At 30.5% G+C, this 22,060-nt stretch overlaps 1 protein-coding gene across 1 annotated transcript; it reads left to right on the top strand.

Moving 5' to 3' along the window:
- The first annotated feature begins 6,262 nt into the window (after window positions 1-6,262).
- Window positions 6,263-10,977, top strand: LOC111403975 (lysosomal Pro-X carboxypeptidase-like). Its single transcript, XM_023032672.1, has 10 exons — window positions 6,263-6,792; window positions 6,880-7,069; window positions 7,198-7,331; window positions 7,711-7,823; window positions 7,912-8,032; window positions 8,112-8,267; window positions 8,843-8,998; window positions 9,091-9,170; window positions 9,880-9,929; window positions 10,708-10,977. Exons 1-10 carry the CDS (start codon window positions 6,424-6,426, stop codon window positions 10,845-10,847), a joined length of 1,509 nt encoding a protein of 502 aa, XP_022888440.1. The 5' UTR covers window positions 6,263-6,423; the 3' UTR covers window positions 10,848-10,977.
- The last annotated feature ends 11,083 nt before the right edge of the window (window positions 10,978-22,060 follow it).

Raw genomic sequence — 22,060 nt, 5'->3', positions numbered from 1 at the left:
AAATTCTTAAGAAATTCTTTGAGCTATTGGTTATCGCGACCAGTTTGCTCTAAATCTAAAAATGTCGATATGTTATGTCATTTTATATTTATACCATGTTAAATAAGAATTGCGCATAGTTTTGCTAAGTGTTTTCAAATTACTTATTCTTACAATAACTTTTCAGATTAAAATAGGTCGTGTGAACGCGTGGAAGATTGACGAGTGATGCTTATGGGGTTACCAAATAAAATTTCTAGAAATGTTAATTGAAAATATTTATTTGAAGAACATCTTTATGTTAAATTGTGTGTATGTTATTTAGTAGTTTTTTTAGTGTTTTAACATTTGACATTCTATGTTAAATTTAAATTAATGGTACGAAATTGTAGTATTTTAAGATCTTATTTGATATGAAAATTTTCAATTAGATCGTTGATTTATCACTCTCAATTTATTGATCAAATATCAAAATTTGAATAAAAGTAAATTTTTACTTAAATTAGGAAAATGAGATTTTTGTAACACTTCAAGTCTATTTTTATTAAAAAATGAAATAGATTTTGGGGTGTTATAGTAGATCCCTTGAAATATGTGGTTAAAATAATTATTGTCTCTACTTAAATTTTCATCGAACATTTTTTAACTAAATCTTGTATTTTACTTAAAAGGTAAAAGTATATTAACTTCTTCCTCACATTTCCCTACTTGAACCGAAGCGGGGTGCGATTCTGACGCAGTCATAAAAGGTGAGAAATAAGAAATAAAACTCCAATATCGTTGAACAAATTAGGAAATCATCCACAAATTTATTAAATTTATCAAAAAATAATCAAATAACAGTGAGCCTTCGTCCTAGCTTTTTCTTTTTTAATAAATTAATCCTAGCTTTTAAAGAAAATGCCAAACTATAATTACTCTTCTAGATAAAGATAAACTCTAGAGAAATTAACTAAATGTGAATATAAATTATCTAGACAATAAAATCCGCTAAAATTAAAAAGGGTAAAGTCTAAAGCCTAGACGACATAATTTGGTCACAAAATCAGCGAGTCCAAGAGTTTTAGCCCATGCATTTTCGTTAAGGAGTAGATTCACAGAAAAGGATCTGATGAAGAGTATGTTTTAACAAGTAATGTTGAGAAGCATCTGGAAAATGTGGCTCGTGCCATTTTCATTGGAAGATATCTAGTCCTTCTACAGGGACCCATGTCTAGTGGAAAGACTAGCCTTGTTAAGTATTTTGCTACGATAACTGGTCATCAATTTGTACAAATAAATAATCATGAACATACTGATCTACAAGAGTACCTAGGTTCTTATATTACCGATGCAAGTGGAAAGCTCGTTTTCCATGAGGGTGCCTTGGTTAAGGTTGTTCGAAATGGTTATTGGATTGTTCTCAATGAGCTCAACTTGGCTTCATCTGATGTGCTTGAAGCATTGAACAGGTTGCTAGATGACAACAGGGAACTTTTTGTTCCTGAACTGCGTGAAGTTATTCGTGCGCATCCAGATTTTATGCTTTGCGACTCAAAATTTGGATTGTCTCCTCAAATTTTTATAGGTAATGATTGTTCTTTTTTTTTTTTTGTATATTATTTGTGGAAGAGGTGATTAAATTTTTGTACGGAGGCATTTTTGTATATTATTTTTGTAGGTAGTGATTGTGCTATTTTTCTTTTTTAGTTAGGTGGTGTTGTATCATGTTCAAGTGTATTGATTCAAAAATTTGTAATGAAATTATCAGTTTTTATGCAATTTCAAAATTTGTTCACAAAGAGTCATTTTCAATTTTGCAAATCAATTAATATATATTGGTTTAAAAAAAAAAAAAAGTCTTTTGCAACGTTTATCTAACGTTGCAAAAAACTGACTTTTGCAATGTTGAATAAACGCTGCAAAAAGTCTTCCCTCAATGACAACATCGGTCTTCGCAACACGCAGTAAAACGTTGCAAAAGGTCTTTTGCAGCGGTTTTTGGCGGCTGCAAAAGCCTTTTTTTGGTGTAGTGAATGCTTTGATGTTCGAGGGAAGATTATGTCTGATGAATGGACAAAGAAAGATATATTAAAGAAAGCTCACGCTATCCCGTATGCTACACATCCCGATGGTATAAAAATGTATCGATACCTTCACGATATATTTTGATGGAGGAATATAAAAGGGTTTTTTTTTTATTTTTAAAAGTGTATGGTATGTCAATAAGTGAAAATAGAACATTAAATGTCATCAGGACCATTAAATTCATTAGAAATTTCAGAGTGAAAATGGGGGTAAATAGCTATGGATTTTGTTGTAAGTTTTCCAAAGTCAACAAAAGGACACAATGCCATCTCGATAATTTCAAGGACGAAATTATAATAAGGGGGAAGGCATGTAATATTTCAAATTTTTACTTACTATTTTCATATGGGCCTAATTTAATGTTGTTCATTTAGCAAAAGAAATAGTTCATATCTAACCTTGTGATCACACTAAAATAAGTTAAATAGATAAGTTCAACCACCTATTTGCAGAAATGATTTATTTTCTTTTGTGTGTGTGTGTGTGTATATACATACATACATACATACATACATACATACATACATACATACATATATATATATCGTAAATTTTATTTGGATTGAATATTTAAATATCATAGAAGTTGGTAAAATATATCAAAATTATACTAATTTTGAAGCTCATATTAAATTACATAAATTGAACTCAAAAAAATATTTTGTTTAACTTGTTATGTCCTAGTTATTCTAATAGAAAGAAAATGGTTATCTTTTAATATTTTGTTAATATATAAAATATAAAAACGTTAATATCAATTTGAATTTCATTAATAAATTAATTAATGAAAATGTTAAATTCTACATTTAAGTCATAGATGTATGATTGATTGATGGAGGCAATAAATTGATTTATTTAACCTTTGAACTTTTAACAATTATGACTTGAGACGTTTTAACGTTTTGTTTGAGTGGTTAATGGATGTTACATTTATGTATAGATAACTAGGATAATATTTTCACTTTAAAAATTTACACCACTTCAGTCTTTGCAATTTCACTTCACACGTACACTGTTGAGAAAATTACACAACATCATTATTTGCATTTTCAGATTTCTTTGAGTATCAATTAAGGTAAGAATACATAGTGCAAAGTGATAAATTCTCATTTCCTGGTATTTATATAAATTTTAGCATAAAATACTATAAGCCATTCGGGTCAATTTCTATGTAAAATTCTTCGAGATAGACCGTTGGGTCAAATATGTAAATTTTACGGGATATAAAATTTTTTAAGAAATTCTTTGAGCTATTGGTTATCGCGACTAGTTTGCTCTAAATCTAAAAATGTCGATATGTTATGTCATTTTATATTTATACCATGTTAAATAAGAATTGCGCATAGTTTTGCTAAGTGTTTTCAAATTACTTATTCTTACAATAACTTTTTAGATTAAAATAGGTCGTGTGAATGCGTGGAAGATTGACGAGTGATGCTTATGGGGTTACCAAATAAAATTTCTAGAAATGTTAATTGAAAATTTTTATTTGAAGAACGTCTTTATGTTAAATTGTGTGTATGTTATTTAGTAGTTTTTTTAGTGTTTTAACATTTGACATTCTATGTTAAATTTAAATTAATGGTACGAAATTGTAGTATTTTAAGGTCTTATTTGATATGAAAATTTTCACTTAGATCGTTGATTTATCATTATCAATTTATTGATCAAATATTAAAATTTGAATAAAAGTAAATTCTTACTTAAATTAGGAAAATGAGATTTTTGTAACACTTCAAGTCTATTTTTATTAAAAAATGAAATAGATTTTGTGGTGTTATAGTAGATCCCTTGAAATATGTGGTTAAAATAATTATTGTCTCTACTTAAATTTTCATCGAACATTTTTTAACTAAATCTTGTATTTTACTTAAAAGGTAAAAGTATATTAACTTCTTCCTCACATTTCCCTACTTGAACCGAAGCGGGGTGCGATTCTGATGCAGTCATAAAAGGTGAGAAATAAGAAATAAAACTCCAATATCGTTGAACAAATTAGGAAATCATCCACAAATTTATTAAATTTATCAAAAAATAATCAAATAACAGTGAGCCTTCGTCCTAGCTTTTTCTTTTTTAATAAATTAATCCTAGCTTTTAAAGAAAATGCAAAACTATAATTACTCTTCTAGATAAAGATAAACTCTAGAGAAATTAACTAAATGTGAATATAAATTATCTAGACAATAAAATCCGCTAAAATTAAAAAGGGTAAAGTCTAAAGCCTAGACGACATAATTTGGTCACAAAATCAGCGAGTCCAAGAGTTTTAGCCCATGAGTTCTGTTCAATGGCTCGTTTTGCATGAAAGTAGTAATTATTTTACACAGTTTTGACACGATTGGTTGAATTAAAGTACCAACCGCAACATGTCAAGCCACTGAGTTTGAGTTGAAGAATCAAGGGTCCACAACAATCTCAAATGCACGATAAATTTTTTGTCTTGAAGGAACGTAATAAAGAAAAAGACATGACACAAAGTATTTTATATGTCAGGTCACTTCAACATGCTATTAAATTTATATTATGAATTTCATGGTAGATATTGTACCATTTAATTAAAACCAATCTCTAGTTTTATATTTATTAATATCAGAAGAAATTCTAACTTATTTGTTTGGTTCATCGATCTTGCAAATGCTGACCACAACATCGAGGGGCAATTTCTATGTAGTGAACAAATGAATGAACGTCAAGCCACCGGCACAAATAAGATATTTTTAATTGTCTGCTTGTCAGATAAAATAGACCATACAACAATTGACCGTTCTTCGTTTGTCTAATCATATTTAGGGCTTATTCGATATAAGGAATTTTCCACCCCCACTTGACCCCTTTTTTCTTGATTTGGTGGAAATTGATTTCTCATGATTTGGGTGGGAAATCAATTTTTAGTTTTTTTTTTTTTGAAAATGGAAACAAATTTTATCCACAATTTAACAAATTTTATCCCTTTAATTGATAATTTTTATGGAAAATAAAGTCAAACGAACATTTTCCTTGGATAGAGGTGGTTTTTATTTTCCACAAAAAATGAAAAATATTTTCTATTTTAGGTAATATTTTCCATACCAATCAAACACACTCTAAAAGATAAAAAATCTCAAAATTTTTCATATGAAAAATTATACCATTCAAACACATTTAATTGACAATTCTCAATAAAATAAGTTCTAGACAATTCAATTCCCTTGAATTCTTTTTTCTTTCTATCCAAATTTCATTCTTACAATCAAACAGGATCCGTTTGGCAATATTTCTATTTTTGTTTCTACTTTTATTAGAAGAATTTTTCGATGAAATTACCTTACTCTAACTTGTTTTTAACACTCTTCTAATTAGACAAAACATTTTTAGTACGTCATCAAACCATGTTCAAAACTAGCTTTTGAGTTTTAAAAACCTTACCAAATAAGCATTTGGTAATTTGATTAAGCATATTCTATGTCTTAAATAAGATTTTATAATATACTATTAATCCGGCCCTTACAAATTAATATGATTCCTTCCAAAAGTGAAAAAATAAAAATAAAAATAAAACAAACAAACATACAAACAAATCCAAGCTTGGGGCAACAATTCATATTTGAATGAATAAATAAAACACTAAAGAGGAAAAAAATTTATATTTGTGGATTCATTGGCAGCACCAAATAAAATCGATGCTTAATTTCCTCATATATTTGATTTTCATTTTCACTTCATGAATTTTATAAAAAAATATCCGAAATTGAGAGAATGAAACATTGATATTCCTATTATTAATTTAATAATAGGTTGTCACCAAAAAGAGGCTAGTTAACACAATAATAAAGTTGTTCTATTAGTCAGCTCTACCAGTTTAATCCACCTTGAGATGGATTTACTAGTCTCTATGGGTCGTCCCAAACATCTCCTTAATCAATCCAACTAGATCACACGTTACTTATAAACTTAAAAACTTTGGTAGGAAAAAATGTAAAATATACAAATTGTACATATAGAGCCTGTTTGAAAGTGATTTTTTCCTTCAAAAAATTGATTTTTTTACCGTTATTTTACTATTTCAACCGTCATATTTCACATCTTCTCTTACAAGTGAACCTCACTTTTCTCCTAACGATCAAAAAATCAATTCTCAAAATCACTCCCAAATAGGCTCATAGATTCCTTTTATTGTTTAAAGCATAATTAATCCATTAATTGATATGACAACTTACCAGAAAATCATTGCTAATTTCTTGGAATAATCTCTCTTGTACATAAAGATCCGTTCGTCCAGCTAATATGACAACAAAGTTGTCCAAATTTGGCTAAATATCCCAAATTCTCAACCTCTTCTAAATAAATTAGCTAGATACACTCTCAATTTGCAGTCTCACACTGTGCAGGGAAGCAATGGAAATTAGATTACTGCTATTGTCTCTTCTGTATTCTACTGCTATTTCCACTTCAAAGATTACACATAGATTTCCTTCTTCCATTGTAACACAGCCAGAAAATAAGCTCTCTTTCTCCACCAAAACCGAGCTTTACGATGAAAAATTCTTCACCCAAATTCTTGATCACTTCAATTTTCATCCACAGAGTTATCAGACTTTTCAGCAAAGATATTTGATAAATGACAAATACTGGGGTGGTCCAAATACTAATGCTCCAATCTTTGTCTACACTGGAAATGAAGGCGAAATTGAATGGTTTGCTCAAAATACTGGTTTCTTGTTCGAAACTGCACCCCTTTTCAAATCTCTACTAATTTTCATCGAGGTAATTATAATATATTTACTTTTGTGATTTCCTGCATAATTATTCAGTCAGTCTTCCTGTGAAATTTAGAATGTTTGAATTTTGCAGCATAGGTTTTATGGAAAATCTATTCCATTCGGGGGTGATAAAGAAAAGGCGTATTCAAATTCAAGTACACTTGGTTATTTAAGTTCAACACAAGCATTAGCGGATTATGCAACACTGATAATCGACCTCAAACATAATTTGTCAGCAACTGACTCTCCTGTGGTTGTGTTTGGAGGTTCCTACGGAGGAAGTAGGCTAATTTTTTCTTCTTTCTTGTGTATTTTAGCAATTTTTAATGCTCAATGACAACGTAGAATTAACTGGTTTTTTTTCTTTTCATATCGGGAAATTAAACTTGGAACGTGTTAAATTTAACAGTGCTAGCAGCATGGTTTAGATTGAAGTACCCTCATGTAGCCATTGGAGCATTGGCATCTTCTGCACCGATACTAAACTTTGAGAATATTACTTCTCCATATAGTTTCAACAATATCATCACCCAAGATTTTAGGGTTAGTCTCTCTCATTGACTTCTCTCTCTTATTTTATTCTAGTTTCTTCTCGATTATTAGATGCGTTGCTGAGAAAAAATGACTTTTCCCGGATGAATGTAACACCAAAATCAAAATCTCTCTCATGTTCCCGAATAGATTTTTATTTCATTTTATTTTTATTTTTTTTGGTTTCCACTCGGACCAAGTCAAAACTTATACTTCGAGTAACAAAAACTGAAGTAGGGTAAAAAAAAAAAAAATCAATCATTAACAAAGGGTTTCTCGTAAAGCTAAGATTTAGTAATCTTTTTTGAAATCGATACATGTACTGATTTCCTTTTAGCAAGTTGCGCAGCACGCTGTTCTTGGTAATAATACGTGAATTTGACAATTGCAGAGTGAGAGTGAGAATTGTTACAAAGTTATAAAAGGATCATGGCAAGAAATTGAAGAGACAGCAGCAAAACCTGGTGGAATGGAGATACTTAAAAAGGCATTCAGAATCTGCAAGTAAGATTTTCTTTTTCTTTTTTTCTAAATCTAACCTTAATTATTAATTTATTAATTATTGGGCATTAATTATAATTAATATATGCAGAAATGACAGTGGAAATTCTCTTGAAGGTTGGCTCGGAACAGCTTATAGTTACACTGCTATGACGGATTATCCAACTACTTCCAATTTTCTTAATCCATTGCCAGCTTATCCAGTCAAAGAGGTATCACTTCTACTTATAAAAAGAGAAAATTATTAATGATTGTAACATGTGAGGATTTTACTTTAATTATGTTAAACAGATGTGTAAAGCAATTGATGACCCAAAGACCGGGAATAACACGTTCGAGAAATTATATGGTGCGGCCAATATTTACTACAATTATACTGGAAATGCCACGTGTTTTAATCTTGATGATGATTCTGATCCTCACGGACTTGGAGGATGGACATGGCAGGTACCAGAATTTTGTTCTCACCTTTTAGTTGAAAATGACTAATCTAGGTAGAATTTACCTTTTGGACCAACTTGGGCCTAAGCATATACAATCTTTTTCAAGAAGGCTGCCAGGGCCACATGAGCTGGAGAGAAACTATAGTGGGACGATTGTACAACGTGAATGGTGCGATCGCCCAATGTCGAAGCGCCATCTCTACGGATGGCCCACACACCTCGAGGGTGTCCCTGATATGATGACCGCACCGCCACTTGGTGCTATTATCCTATTAAAGTTTCTCTCCATGGGCTGGCCATCTCGGGGCACCACACGGCTTTGATCCTTTTTCAATGTAAATTCGAGAAATTTTCTATTAATTTCATAGTATAAAAATTCAATACTCTCTGTCACTATTTAACTTATATATGCATCATTGAATTCAATTAAATAGTGGTTCCCAATTATTTAGTACACATGTCGATTAAATTGTGACTCAATACTCCAAAAAAACTAGAAAATTTCCCGTAAATGCGGAGTAGATTTAAATTTTCGACATTTGCTTGCTCTAATATCATGCTATGTATAACTTGTTTTAGGCATGTACAGAGATGATTATGCAAACCGACGGTAGCAATGCGGAGAGCATATTTCCAGAGTCGGAGGAGAGCTACGAAGATCGGGTCGAATTTTGCAATTATAGGTTCAAAATTGAACCTAGGCCCTACTGGATTACTACTGAGTTTGGAGGCCATGTGGGTATCTGGCCCAACTTAAAAACAATACAAATATGTGCTTGTATTGTGATGTTATGGTTTGGTTTAAATAATTTTGGTTTCTTGTGCAGAATATTCACAGAGTTTTGAAGCGGTTTGGGAGCAACATCATCTTCTTTAATGGGTTAAGAGATCCATGGAGTGGTGGAGGGTAAGTTTTCTTGTAAATTACATTTTGTTTGGGTTTAATTTTTGCCAGGAAAATTCTACTTTTCCAAAAAATATGTAAGTACTATTTGTGAATCATATGAAATGCTTGAAAAAGGTTAATATTTGACTTTGAAAAGTAAAATTTAAGGAGAAAAGAATGAATCCCGAGCAGAGGCAATGTATTAGCAGTAACTGTATTGTCATTTTAGTATCGATTAGGTAATTATACTTCAATTTTTTATTTTTATTTTTCAATATAGTAACTAGACTTTAATATAATTTTAATCAGGGTAATTGTACCTTGCTTTTAGTACCACGGTAATTCCACGTAAGTGGTAGTTACTGACTTGGAGTGAGTACAACTTTGGCTATATCTATGATGACCATCATTTGTTGATTGGTGACGCCAATGATTTCTACTAGTCTAAGTTATGAAATTGGACAGAGTTACCTTATTGAAATCAAATTAAAGTATAGTTGCATAATTGAACAAATTGAAGTACAGTTACTTAATTGAAATCAAATTATAGTACAATTATTCAATTAAAAATGGAATATAATTACTTAATTATCACTAGAGTAAAAGTATAACTATCGCAAATGAAATTTACTCGTAAATTCTCTATCCCTTTAGCGCATATGCATATGCACACACATTAATACATGATATTTTTTGTTATCTAAACTTATTGTTCATTATAACGTGACAGGGTGTTAAAAGATATATCCAAAAGTATAATCGCCATTGTAGCAAAAGAAGGTGAGTATATGAATCAATTTAAAAATCTGACTTTGTTTTGCTTTCTAATGGTTGGTTCTATGATTACTCGAATGCTAATAGTTTTGTGCAAGATTGTCTCATAGTGCTCGCATAGAAGTTACGAGGTATAAGAATAACATGTGAATTTCTCGAACTCTAATTAACAGTGAAATGTTGTAAAATAGAGCAACATACAATAGTTCATTTGGCTCGACTTTTAAAATGTCAAAAGAATTTTTGAGATTTAAAAGCTGCTTTTGGAACTGTTTGATGAATTTTATGTTAGTGTTTCTTTTAATTAGAAGAGTCTAAAAAAAAATTGATCTAATGTAATTTCTTTTAAAGTACTTTGAATATAAAATTCTTTTAGGACCGTGCTACACGTGCATAATGATTTACCTAACCGTTTACACTCTACTCACATCATCAAAGCAAGGACTACGGCTCGACATTATTAAATATACGCGGGGCCCGCGTGTTTGTGAGAGGGGGGTAAACGCTTCTGTAAACCCCCCTCGGTACAAAGAGAATAATCCATTCTTTTAACCATTAGTTTTTAAATAAAAATTAAGGTAACTTTTCCCAAAACTCTTCTAAAGAAAGCAAAACTAAAAATAAAAGCAAAAATCATGTCAAACGAGTTCAACTTACATGTTAGAAGTAGCATGTGAGTTTCCTATAGATATTCAATTGGCAATATAGTATATGGATGATAAATTGAAATTTATCCCTATCTCTCTCATGGGCTAAAGTGCACAATAATGGTGATATTTGACAGGTGCACATCACGTAGACCTTAGATTCTCAACAGATGAAGATCCAAAGTGGCTTCGAGAAGTTAGAAGAAGAGAAGTGCATATCATATCAAAGTGGCTCTCTCAATATTATCATAGTTTAGCTGATTCTTCTAATGAGTAGAGTTTTATGATTACACAAACAATATTTGCAACGTTTTAAAAGTACCTATCTTGTCTTCAAAAAGAAATGGATTTTAAGAATGTAATTGCACCAGCTTTGGTTTCGAACTTATTTGACACTTTGTACTAAATCAACAACCCATTCATGGCCATAGCCGACAATGAATAATTTTTTTCATTATAGTGGTTAATGATCACCATTCCATGTGACATTAATTTTTGATATATTGTCCATTAAATAAAAATATGAATACTATTACTTCCAAAGAAAGTAATCAGAAACAATGTAACAATAGACTTCAAGAACATCATTGGGGACTGTGGCTTTATCAGAGTGTTAATGGTTTTTGAGCAATTAAATTCTAATACCAAGATCTTAGAATTCCATGAGTTTCACAAGTAAATTTAATTGATCAAGAAATGTACCTTGATCCATGGCAATTAATTAAAGATATAGACTTGCAAAATAAGATAAACAAGAAAAGCAAGAAATTGTTCACTCTCTCTTTTTCTCTTTGTAATTGAAAGTAGTTAATTTGATGAGTTCCATTCATGTTTATAGCCAGAGAGAGACGGTTTCCCACGGGTCATATAAACTACTCACTTTCCATCGAAGTAGAGAGTTATAAAATTGTCACTTCTCAATGATCCAATTGGATTTTAGAATTATAAACCACTTTAGTTAATTCTCTAATAATATTACATGGTCCACAATTAATTGGTTTCACATTCTCCCACTTGGCCCGTGTAATATTGTTTCATTATATGGTCTATAATATAATGTGCATATCATAAGCTAAAATCTATAGTACGTTGATCACTTAATATATCATCTTTAAGTAAAAACTAATAAGAGTCATGTCAGTTTTATACCATCATTTCAGCTTAATCATTTCCATGTATTACAATACTAATCCTTGCTTAACATGATACGTAATGAGAAGTTCAATAATTACATTTCAATAATATCTTTAAAACGTCTGTCCCTATCAACATTCACATAATCCATTCGTGTATATGTGCCAACAATTATGACAAGAGCAATATTTTATCAAAAACAATACATAAATTCCATAATTTCAATGATCATTTCCAATAATGCCCATTCTTTCGACATGTTTATTAAATATCTTTGGTGACAATCCTTTTGTTAGAGGATCTGCAATCATAAGATTGGTGTTAATATGCTTGATTGGCACATTTTGTTTTTGAACTTCTTCTTTAATGACAAAGTACTTCAATTCCATATATTTAGTACTTTTGGAGTACTTGTCGTTCTTTGAAAAGAAGACTATTGCAGAATTATCACAGTAAAGTTTCAATAGCTTGGCAATACTATCGACAATTCCAAACCCCAAAATAAAGTTCTGCAGCCAATTTCCTTGAACTGTAGCCTCAAAGCATTCCCTAAACTCAACTTCCAAGTGGATACATTGCTTCGCAATTTTCCATGTGAACTTTCTAGTATCCACACATCCAGTAAAGCACGAATTCGAATACCCAATAACTTCCAAGCTATCAGATCTCCCATAAGTGAGTATATGCTCTTTCGTTCCTTGCAAGTATCTCAATTCTTTCTTTGCAGCTTTCCAATGATCAAGTCCCGAGTTACTTTGATACCTGCCTAGCATTTCGATGACAAAACTAATGTATAGACTGGTGCAAGCTTAAGTATACATTAAGCTCCCAACAAGAGATCTACGAGGAACAGTTGTCATTTGTTTGCATTCCAACTCGCTCTTAGGACATTGCATAAAATTAAATTTGTCTCCTTTCTAAATTAGAACGACCCTCGCTGAATAGTTTTCTATCTTAAATCTCTCTAAAAAATTATTGATATGTGCTTTTTGAGACAACCCTAACAATCATTGTGACGTATCTCGAAATATTTCAATTCCAATGATATACGTTGCCTCACATATCTTTCAGTTCAAAATTTTTAGAGCAAAATATCTTGGTCTCATGTTATAGACTAAGATCATCAGTAGGTAGCAATATATCATCAACATCCAGAATCAAAAATATAAACTTGCTCCCATTGACCTTTAGATATATACATCAATCAACGTCATCTTCCTTAAATTCAAAGGAAGTAATGGTATCGTTAAACTTAAGACACCAGTGATGAGAAGTCTGTTTAAGTCCGTATATTGATTTCTTTAACTTACACACCGTATGTTATATGTTCATTTCCTTCAACTAAAAAATCTTCAGACTGATTCATATAAACTTCTTCATTTAAATTTCCATTTAGAAATGCAATTTTTACATTCATTTGATGTAGCTCTAAGTCATAATGAGCTACTAAAGTCATTATAATTTTGAGTGAGTTTTTCTTAGAAATTGGCGAAAATATGTCCTTATAATTAATGCCACCTTTCTGAGTAAAACATTTGGTAATAAGTTTAGCATTATATTGTTCAATATTACCATTAGAGTCGCTTTTGGTCTTAAAGACCCATTTACATTCAACTCTTTGACATGATTCAGGTAATCGAGAAGATTCCAGACTTTATTATGCTTCATAGATTGCAACTCATCTTTCATAGCATTTAACCACTTGTCAGAATTAACACTCTAATGTCCTATGAAAATGAAACTAGATTATCGTCAACAATTCCCAAGTCAAATTCAGACTATTGCAGGTAAACCACATAATCATCAGAAACAGCAGGTCTACGTTGTCTTTGTCACCTTCTTAATACTATTTCTTGTGATTCACTTATTGCAGCTTCATTAGTAATAACTTCATTGTAAGATATTTGATCATTTATTTGTTGCTCTAACAAATTGTCATACTGTTTAACAAGTCGAGGAACAACAATATTAGAAGAAGTTGAGGGTAGAGAAACATGAACTCTAACTTCTTGTATTTCCACATTTCGTAGTTCCATACTCCCACTAACTTCACCATTCTTAATGAATTTAGTATTTTTTGTTTCAACAATTCTAGTATTATGATTAGGACAATAAAATATATACCTCTTTGATTTTTTTAGATAATCAATGAAAAATCCATTGATTGTTCTTGAGTTCAGTTTCTTTTCATGTGAATTATAAATTCTTTTGTCGAGTAACCCAAACATGGAAGTACCTTAAACTAGACTTCTTTCCAGTCCACAGTTCAAAAGGAGTCTTTGAAATTGTCTTACTAGGACCCTATTTTGCAAATATATAGGAGTCTTTAAGACAAACATCCACAAAGAAATGGGTAAAGATGAATTGCTTAATATACACCTAACCATTTCTATTAGAGTAAAATTATGCCTTTCAATCACACAACTTTGTCGTGGTGTGCCTGGCATAGTGTATTGAGAATATTTGTCATAAATTTCAAGAAATTTAGTGAATGAACCAGAGTGTTGTCCAATTTCATCATACATTCCATAATATCCACCACCTCTATCAGATCTAATAATTTTCATCTTTTTATCTAATAGTTATTCAATTTCATTAACAAAGATCTCTAAAGCATTTACAACTTGAAACTTTTTATGCAGCAAATAGACATAATCATAATGTAAAAAGTTGTCAATAGTAGTAATCAAATACTTTTCTCCATCGAAAGGAGGAACATTAGAAGGCCCGCATATATCGGTGTGTATCATCTCAAGAAGCTGTATGTTTCTTGTAGCTCTTTTTTTTTTTTACCCTTAATACAATCCATACAAGTTCCAAGACTACTAAAATCCAAGTCGGGAAGGATTTCTTTCTTGACTAGTCTTTCTATCATTTCCTTGGGTATGTGACCCAAATGTTTATGCCACAAGTTGGCAGATCATTCATTCAACAAACTATGTTTAGTACCAACATTATGATGCAAGGGTAAAAGAGTCTCGACAAAAAGGTTATCGAGCTTCAATTTATATAAGTCGTCACAAAGAATAGCGGAACTAATAAGGTGCTTTTGTTTAAACAAACTTAAACACCCCTTTCCGCCATTACAAAAATATTGAGCAAAATCAAGTTTCAATAAGGAAACTAAATTACAAGAAATAAAAGATACATAAAGAGTTTGAAATAAATTTAAATGATGTTCTGTATTTAAAATCAAACAATAGGTTCCAATGGCTTCAACTAAAGCTTTGACAAATGTTTCTTTTGGATTTATGGTATGGATTGAAAGGAATCTCTGCATCGTATTGGTAACATAAGTGGTACATCCGGAATCAATCTACCAAGTATTATAAGAAATTTCTGCCAAATTAGATTCAAAACATACATAAGAAATAATCTTACCTTTACTTTTGAACCATGTCCTACCTTTCAGGCAATCCCTTTTATGGTGCTTAGGTTTGCAACAGAAATGACACATATCTTTCTTGTGTTTCTTATTGTGGATTTGGACGGAAAACTCATTTATCTTTAGTAGCCTTTGCTTAATGCCCATTTCAGACCTTTTCTTACATATCTTTCTATCTCCTTGATGCCTTAAGAGATGAACAGAATAAGTTTCTTGATTCTTAAGCCTTATCTTTTCTTTCGTGAGCATACTATGCAATTCATTTACTTTCCATTTATTCTTTAAGGTATTATAGTTCATATGGAATAGACCATACTCGGGAGATAAAGAGTTGATGATAAATTGTACCATAAAATTCTCATCCACAGTCATTCCAAAAGTCTCAAGTCTTGTTGCAACGTTAATTATTTCAATAACATGCTTATGCACAGTTTGATAATCATCAAATTTCATGGTGGTTAAGGTACCCATTAGTGTACCAGCAAGTGATTTGTTAGCTGTTAGGGAACATTCTTCCACAAACTTCATATTTTCCTTAGCAATCTTAGTTTTAGGGACAGTGGACTTGATATTCTTCGCTAAAATCATTCGCATAAATATTAAGCTTATTTGTTTCATCTTTCCCAAGCCTTATGGAAAGATTTTTCATCAACACTACTCTTATCAGTGAGGTCAGCAGGTTTCTCAACTTGAAGTGCCAAATTTAAGTCCAAAACACTTGAGCTGAATTGAACTTGTTCACACCAGTCAGAGAAATTAAGACCATTGAATATAGGTTTAAATAAAACATACGAATGCAGAGAACGGGAATAGATACTGCAAAATGTAAAATGCTCTAACATTAATGTTTTGAGTTTAGATTTAAACACTTAAGGTTAGATTGAAATAAAAATAAATGTATACCTTAGTTCTCTTTTTGGTGATACTACGATATACTATCATAATAAACATGGTGATGCTAATTTAATTTCACTTAATTGATAATTAGATATACTCAAATCAAACATGTATGATATCTTTGGATATGCAAAACACATCCGAATAAGTATATTAATTAACCACGATCATGTTTAAGATTAATAAAATTAATTGATCAACCTTTGGACAATCCACGACAATTTTATAATTTATAAACATCTAGATACTCTTGACAACAATAATAATAATGTCATTTTCGTTTATAAGCATCAAACTATCAAGAGTAATTGACAAATAAATTACGGAATTTAGCCCCCATTTTTTGAAAATGAAAATGGGTGGAATAGTGTTTTTTTGAAAAATGAGTGGTTGAAAAAGAAGGAAAAGTTTTCGATTTACGTGTAATATTATTTTATGAAATATTGTGTGGTTAAAAATAGGAGATAAAAAAATGAAATGTAATGTAATTGAATTTAATGGGGGTCAAATGGGGGCTTAATGTTCGAAATACCATAATTTTTGGCCACTTTGGTGACTAACAAACATTATTAACCGAACATGAATTACATTAACAAAATATTTATTTATATCATTCATCAAAACATTTGGATGAAATTCTTACGAACCGAATTACTAAGTATAAATTAATTACCACATAATATTTATCAACTATCGATAATAAATAAACAAGGCATGAAAAAAAGTGTTATTAAATTAGACATAATCTAACTTAATTCGCAATTTAAATTCCAAAAACGGACATTGATAATCACAATTAATTATTCATAAATCACTGTAATTATTTTAGCAGTATATAATCCCTAGATTTCTTATTAAAATAACTTTGTTTAATGAAAACAGAGGAAAAGGAAAGCTGAGGCCAGGTTATTAATGCGTTAGTGGATTTGACCAAATTGCCAATCATTATTCATTTCTAACACATATTAAAATCTAATTTTTCTTGATCCATTGACAGCAATTAAGATGAAAAATTAAGAACCCCAAAAATAAATTAACTCAATTAGTGACCATGATTCATTTATACAGCAAAAGCAGATTAGGATCCCTATAAATACACAAAACACAATGGAAAAAATCATTTGTACAAAACAATTCATCTCACGGAAGTTTGCCAAACAGCCACAAGCGTGGAACCAACTGTTTTTGAAAAATTGGCAGAAAATCACCCAGACCCCACCAGTGTGAGTGATATGTGGCTTTTCTATGAATTTTTGTTCTGTACAAGCAACACATCCTAACATTAATTGTATTCTAATTTTAAACCTTAAGAAAAACGTGTTTGACAAAGGTTAAATCTAGGCCCTAGTTGTTTGGCCTGGATTTAACTCTGGCCAACAGCATGGTTATATACCTTAATCCATAAAATTATAAGAAATAATTAAGGATCAATTAGTGAAAAACAATAATCATTAGAGGAAAATCAAGAATTCTTTATGGCTATGATACCACATGTAAGCAATTAAATCCTAATATCGAGATCTTAGAATTCCATAATTTTCAAAATTAAATTTAATTGATCAAAAAACATACCTTGATCCATGACAATTAATTGAAGATTTAGACCTGCAAAATAAGAGAAACAAAAATAAGAAACTTTTCTCTCTCTTTTCCTCTCTGTAATTGAACTTATGTAGGTTTGATTGCATTTATTTTCTATGAAAAATATCAAATTTTCACGCAAATTCCTACTTTAGAATGTTTGATTTGCTATTTTTTCCATTGAAAACATTTTTCAACTTTTAAAAATATGCTTAATTTTCCTTATTTTTAAAGAAAATATTTTCCTTGGGAGAGTAGGTTTTTGTTTTCCTCAAAACAAGAAAAATATTTTCTTTTCTAAATTATATTTTCCATGTCAATCTTAGTCAATTTGATAGGTTTCATTCAAGTTTATAGATAGAAAAATGCAGTTTCTCATAGGCCATAAAAGCTACCCACTTTCCATCAAAATAGACAGTTTTAAAATTGCCACTTTTCAATGTGTCAATTGGATTTTAGAAATATAAACCATTTTAATTAATTCTCTAATAATATTACGTGGCCACAATTAATTGATTTTACATTTTTAAGGGATGACATCAATATTTCTATCAGAATGTTAGCAGGGAAGAGAGGTTCGTAAACATTTTATTATCTGATCTATTCATGCAAACTTTATTTGAAATAATCCACAAAATCAAGAACAATGAAGAAGAAGTCCTAGGAACCACACAATTACAATTAATGATGAACCATGCAATTAACAATTTGGAGATGTGCTAGTCTTTTGTCCAATATGTTTAATGTCATATGAATATCAGAATATAACGAAAATTGAAATAATTTTCAGTTCACTTTTTCTCTGAAAGTTAGGCCAAGAATAGGACAGGTCGGTCCATATATTCAAAATACCCAACATAGGAAAAAAAATAGGTAAAGGGGCCAAAGTTTGTGGACTTCATGCTATAGTGGAAGCCATCACGGATTTGTTCTAACCACTGGTTTGATGCAACATAATGCTTAATGAAATGTGCACGAAATTGATTCAAAATATATGTGAAATTTTTCTGCTTAAGAATGTATATAAGTGCAAAAGTTAGAGAAAGATGGAAGCATGAAGACCAAATTGCAAGAACTGAACTAAATTTGCAAGTTTCTTGGGACTTTTATGAGCTAAATTGTGCCAAGAGAATTGATGCTTAGAAGTTCGAATGCCCTACATAAAAACTCGGCTCGAACCATGATGATAAAGGGTTAAAATCGAGCTTGATTAGTGGGCACAACTTAGATTGTGTGTCTCAGAGTCAAGCTGGCTCTGCTCATACTATTACCATCTCTAATTTTATCTCGTATTCAATACAGTGTACCAAACATTTCATATAAACAAAAGCATTATTAAAATTTGATATTACATTTGAAGAACAAATATTTTTTTTTCTTGTTTAATTGTTAACAGTGTTCTAAAAGGTGTTATGCGTGGCGATGCGTTGATGCCAAGTTAAGGGTAATGCGAGATTAGATGAGTCAAATGCGTAAAAAAAGGTTTTCTTATTCTAATATTATAGTAAATTTTTAATCAATAAAAAAATTATTTAATAATTATAAGTTTTAACTTAAAAGAATTGTAAAAAAAAAAGAAAAAAGAAAAAAAACCTAATCAGGTGCACATTGCCACCTTAGTCTCGCCTCGCGTTTGTTGACCACGTCCGTTGACCGCCAAATAAGGTGCGGTGCCTTAGCCTCGCCTCCTATTGACGCGCTATTTATAACACTGATTGTTAATTATCGTAAACCTCACTAAACAATCATAAAAATACAATATTATCTACATTGATAGAAGTTAAAAAGTAAGCTGGCATTAATTGTAGAAAAAAGGGCGAACTTTCTTGGTCAAAAAATAAAAATCTGGGGCCAGCTAAGTGGAAAATTAGAAAGTTAACAGCTCTCTCTGTTCACAAAAAAATGAATTTTTTATAGTCTAAATTAGATAATTATTTGTCTCGTTTGCAAAATTAAAAATAATAAAATAGAGGGCATGGCAATTAAATCAAATATGGGGAGTGGGCCACAAGCAGAAAAGGAGGAGACGTGGCTTCTTCTACATATGGTAATAGAAACTATAATATTTTAATTGAATTTGAATAATTAATTATATTGTGATTTGATAGACTTGGGAAATTGAAGTTTTGGCCATATGAATATTATTTGATTTGCAGTTAGACAGCTACTCCAATTTGCATATAGAGTGTGACATGTGAATCTTTCTTTATTTAAACAAATAGACGAAAATATTTAGATTTGATTAACGTAAGAGTCACGATGGCGACAACTTGTTGGTGGATGGTCAGACCAATCCTATACTTTCATTGGAGAAATATTTGGCAATGTACCCTTGACTTGAGAAATCTGTAGACCATCGATATATTCTTGTTGATCATGTAAATCTATTTTAGCTCAAGATCTGATTTTTTTTATTTCTATATATTTTTTAAATTTTTTAGCAAGAATAGTCCTTAAAAGATAAGAATTACAGCTATCGGGTAAAAGAATAGTAAAAGTTTTCTCATATCAATTGTTTGGTAGGTGAACAGACATGTCACACCAACTATTTAGTCGGCGAATGTTGAAAGATGTTGCAACGACGGAAAATAGTTGTTCATGTGATTGAGACACAATGTCATATCCTTTGTTCTTTCGATTAATCAAGCTTTACTATTTTTGTCATATGTTGTCACCAAGTTCTATTTAAATTGATGCGTTGTCGAGATTTAAGGTAATATACATGATGGTAATGGCACAAGTTATGCCAGCTTTTGTGGCTTGGTGATGAGTTGGTCTCCACCGTGGTTCAAGTTGGATTTTATGACTAAATTCGATGCTAGGTGTGTATCTATCAATTTCTTTTAGAGTTGGCATATTCAAGCTTGGCTTAGCTTTCTTCAATTTATATTTTTGTCGATTTACTATCACAAACTTATACTACATCAACGAAGAACGATCTACACCGCCATGTAATTTTCAATTATATATGCTATTAATGGAGTGATGTATTTGACATGTTATTATATTAAAAATATTTTATTTTGTTCTTAATGTCAGATATGTCTCATTACAAAAAAAAAAAAAAGAAAAAAAAAGACTTTTTTGTGATATTCTTTCTTGCACAAGTAGAAAAAATTTAAATCCATGTTTGAGTAAAAATCAGATTGTTAATAGATTTGTAAAAATTGATTATGGGTTCCATAAAATAAAATATCGTTAAAATTAATTGTTGATTTTTTAACTCAAGTTTTTATTAATTTTAAAACTGCACCAAATAGGGAATAAACACGATAACACTTTAGAAAAACTTAAGAGGAAAGTGGTAGAAAATCAAATTGAGTAAACTTTATTTCGAAATTTTCTTTTACATTAAAATAATGAATTGAAGTTGACTTCTCAAAGTGTTGACGCTCAATATCAAGTGTTAAAATCAAATATGCTTACAACATTAAATGTAGCATTATACATTGCTTAATTACAAATCCAAAAATCTTAACTATGATAACTACATCTAAATACACCTTAGTTGTGTTCAATGAAACTAACGATTTTACGTGTAATCAAATCGTATTAAAGAATAAATCCAGATTCTATAGCTCTGATAAATTTATAATGTACTCTTAATCTAACTACTCCGATGTATTAAAAAATAAAATAAAATGGAAATTTATATCAATAATTTGATTGTAGTTCATTGTTCTTGGCTCTTTTATAGTCATTAATTAATGTTGTTGCATGGCATTGATACTGTCTGAAATGATAAACTAATCCATATTTTATAGCAATAATTTTGACAACAATCAAGACTACTTGATACTAAAAATTGGTCCCCAATTTCACATGTACCGATGTCGATTATTTAATTTTTTTCAGTAACATGTAGGTACAAAATAAATAAATATAGATATAGACATGAGTAAATAAGGCTCACAGGTTGGCTTCATGAACCTGCGGGTTTCATTTAATATTTAATATGTATTTTCCTAAAATATCATCATTTGAAGAGTCATCCTTGTCCTCAAAAATCTCATCCTTGTCCCCAATCCAAGGGATCGCTCCAATAACATTTTTAAAATTTATTAAAAAATTTTGAAATTTTTTTGATATGCATAATACTACAGTAAAATGATTTTTTTTAGAGCAAAAAATGATCAAATCCAATCGAAACATCGCGACAACATAAAGTGAGTTGTATAAATTGAATATGAATATGCTAAACTATAGTTAGTAAAACAAAATTTGTCATCTAGATCATTTTTTTTGGAGATCCAAGTCCAATTTAACACTCCTTGAAGTTAATAAATTTGTGACATGACCTATAAAATAATAATTTTTCTCATCTTAAAAATGCAATTTTGTAAGAATTTTATTGCACATGCATTCTCTGTTATAGGAAGAGATATGCCAAAGCGATAGATGAGGAGAGAATTGGGACACAAATGCAATGAGTGAGCCAATGGATTGGACAAATCTTATCTCTTTTCTGATTGTTTGAAATTAGCCAATGGATT

This window comes from Olea europaea, chromosome 11, assembly GCF_002742605.1.
Source record: "Olea europaea var. sylvestris chromosome 11, O_europaea_v1, whole genome shotgun sequence".
NCBI lineage: Eukaryota > Viridiplantae > Streptophyta > Magnoliopsida > Lamiales > Oleaceae > Olea > Olea europaea.
The sequence above is the reverse complement of the archived record's forward strand: the minus strand, read 5'-3'. Positions and strand labels throughout refer to the sequence as shown.

Bases quoted from the DNA above. Each gene is read 5' to 3' on its own strand.
- LOC111403975 (XM_023032672.1), top strand. From the start codon at position 6,424: ATGGAAATTAGATTACTGCTATTGTCTCTTCTGTATTCTACTGCTATT. The intron at 7,070-7,197 runs GTAGGCTAATTT...TAAATTTAACAG, and splicing joins TGGAGGTTCCTACGGAGGAA to TGCTAGCAGCATGGTTTAGA. The intron at 7,824-7,911 runs GTAAGATTTTCT...TAATATATGCAG, and splicing joins AAGGCATTCAGAATCTGCAA to AAATGACAGTGGAAATTCTC.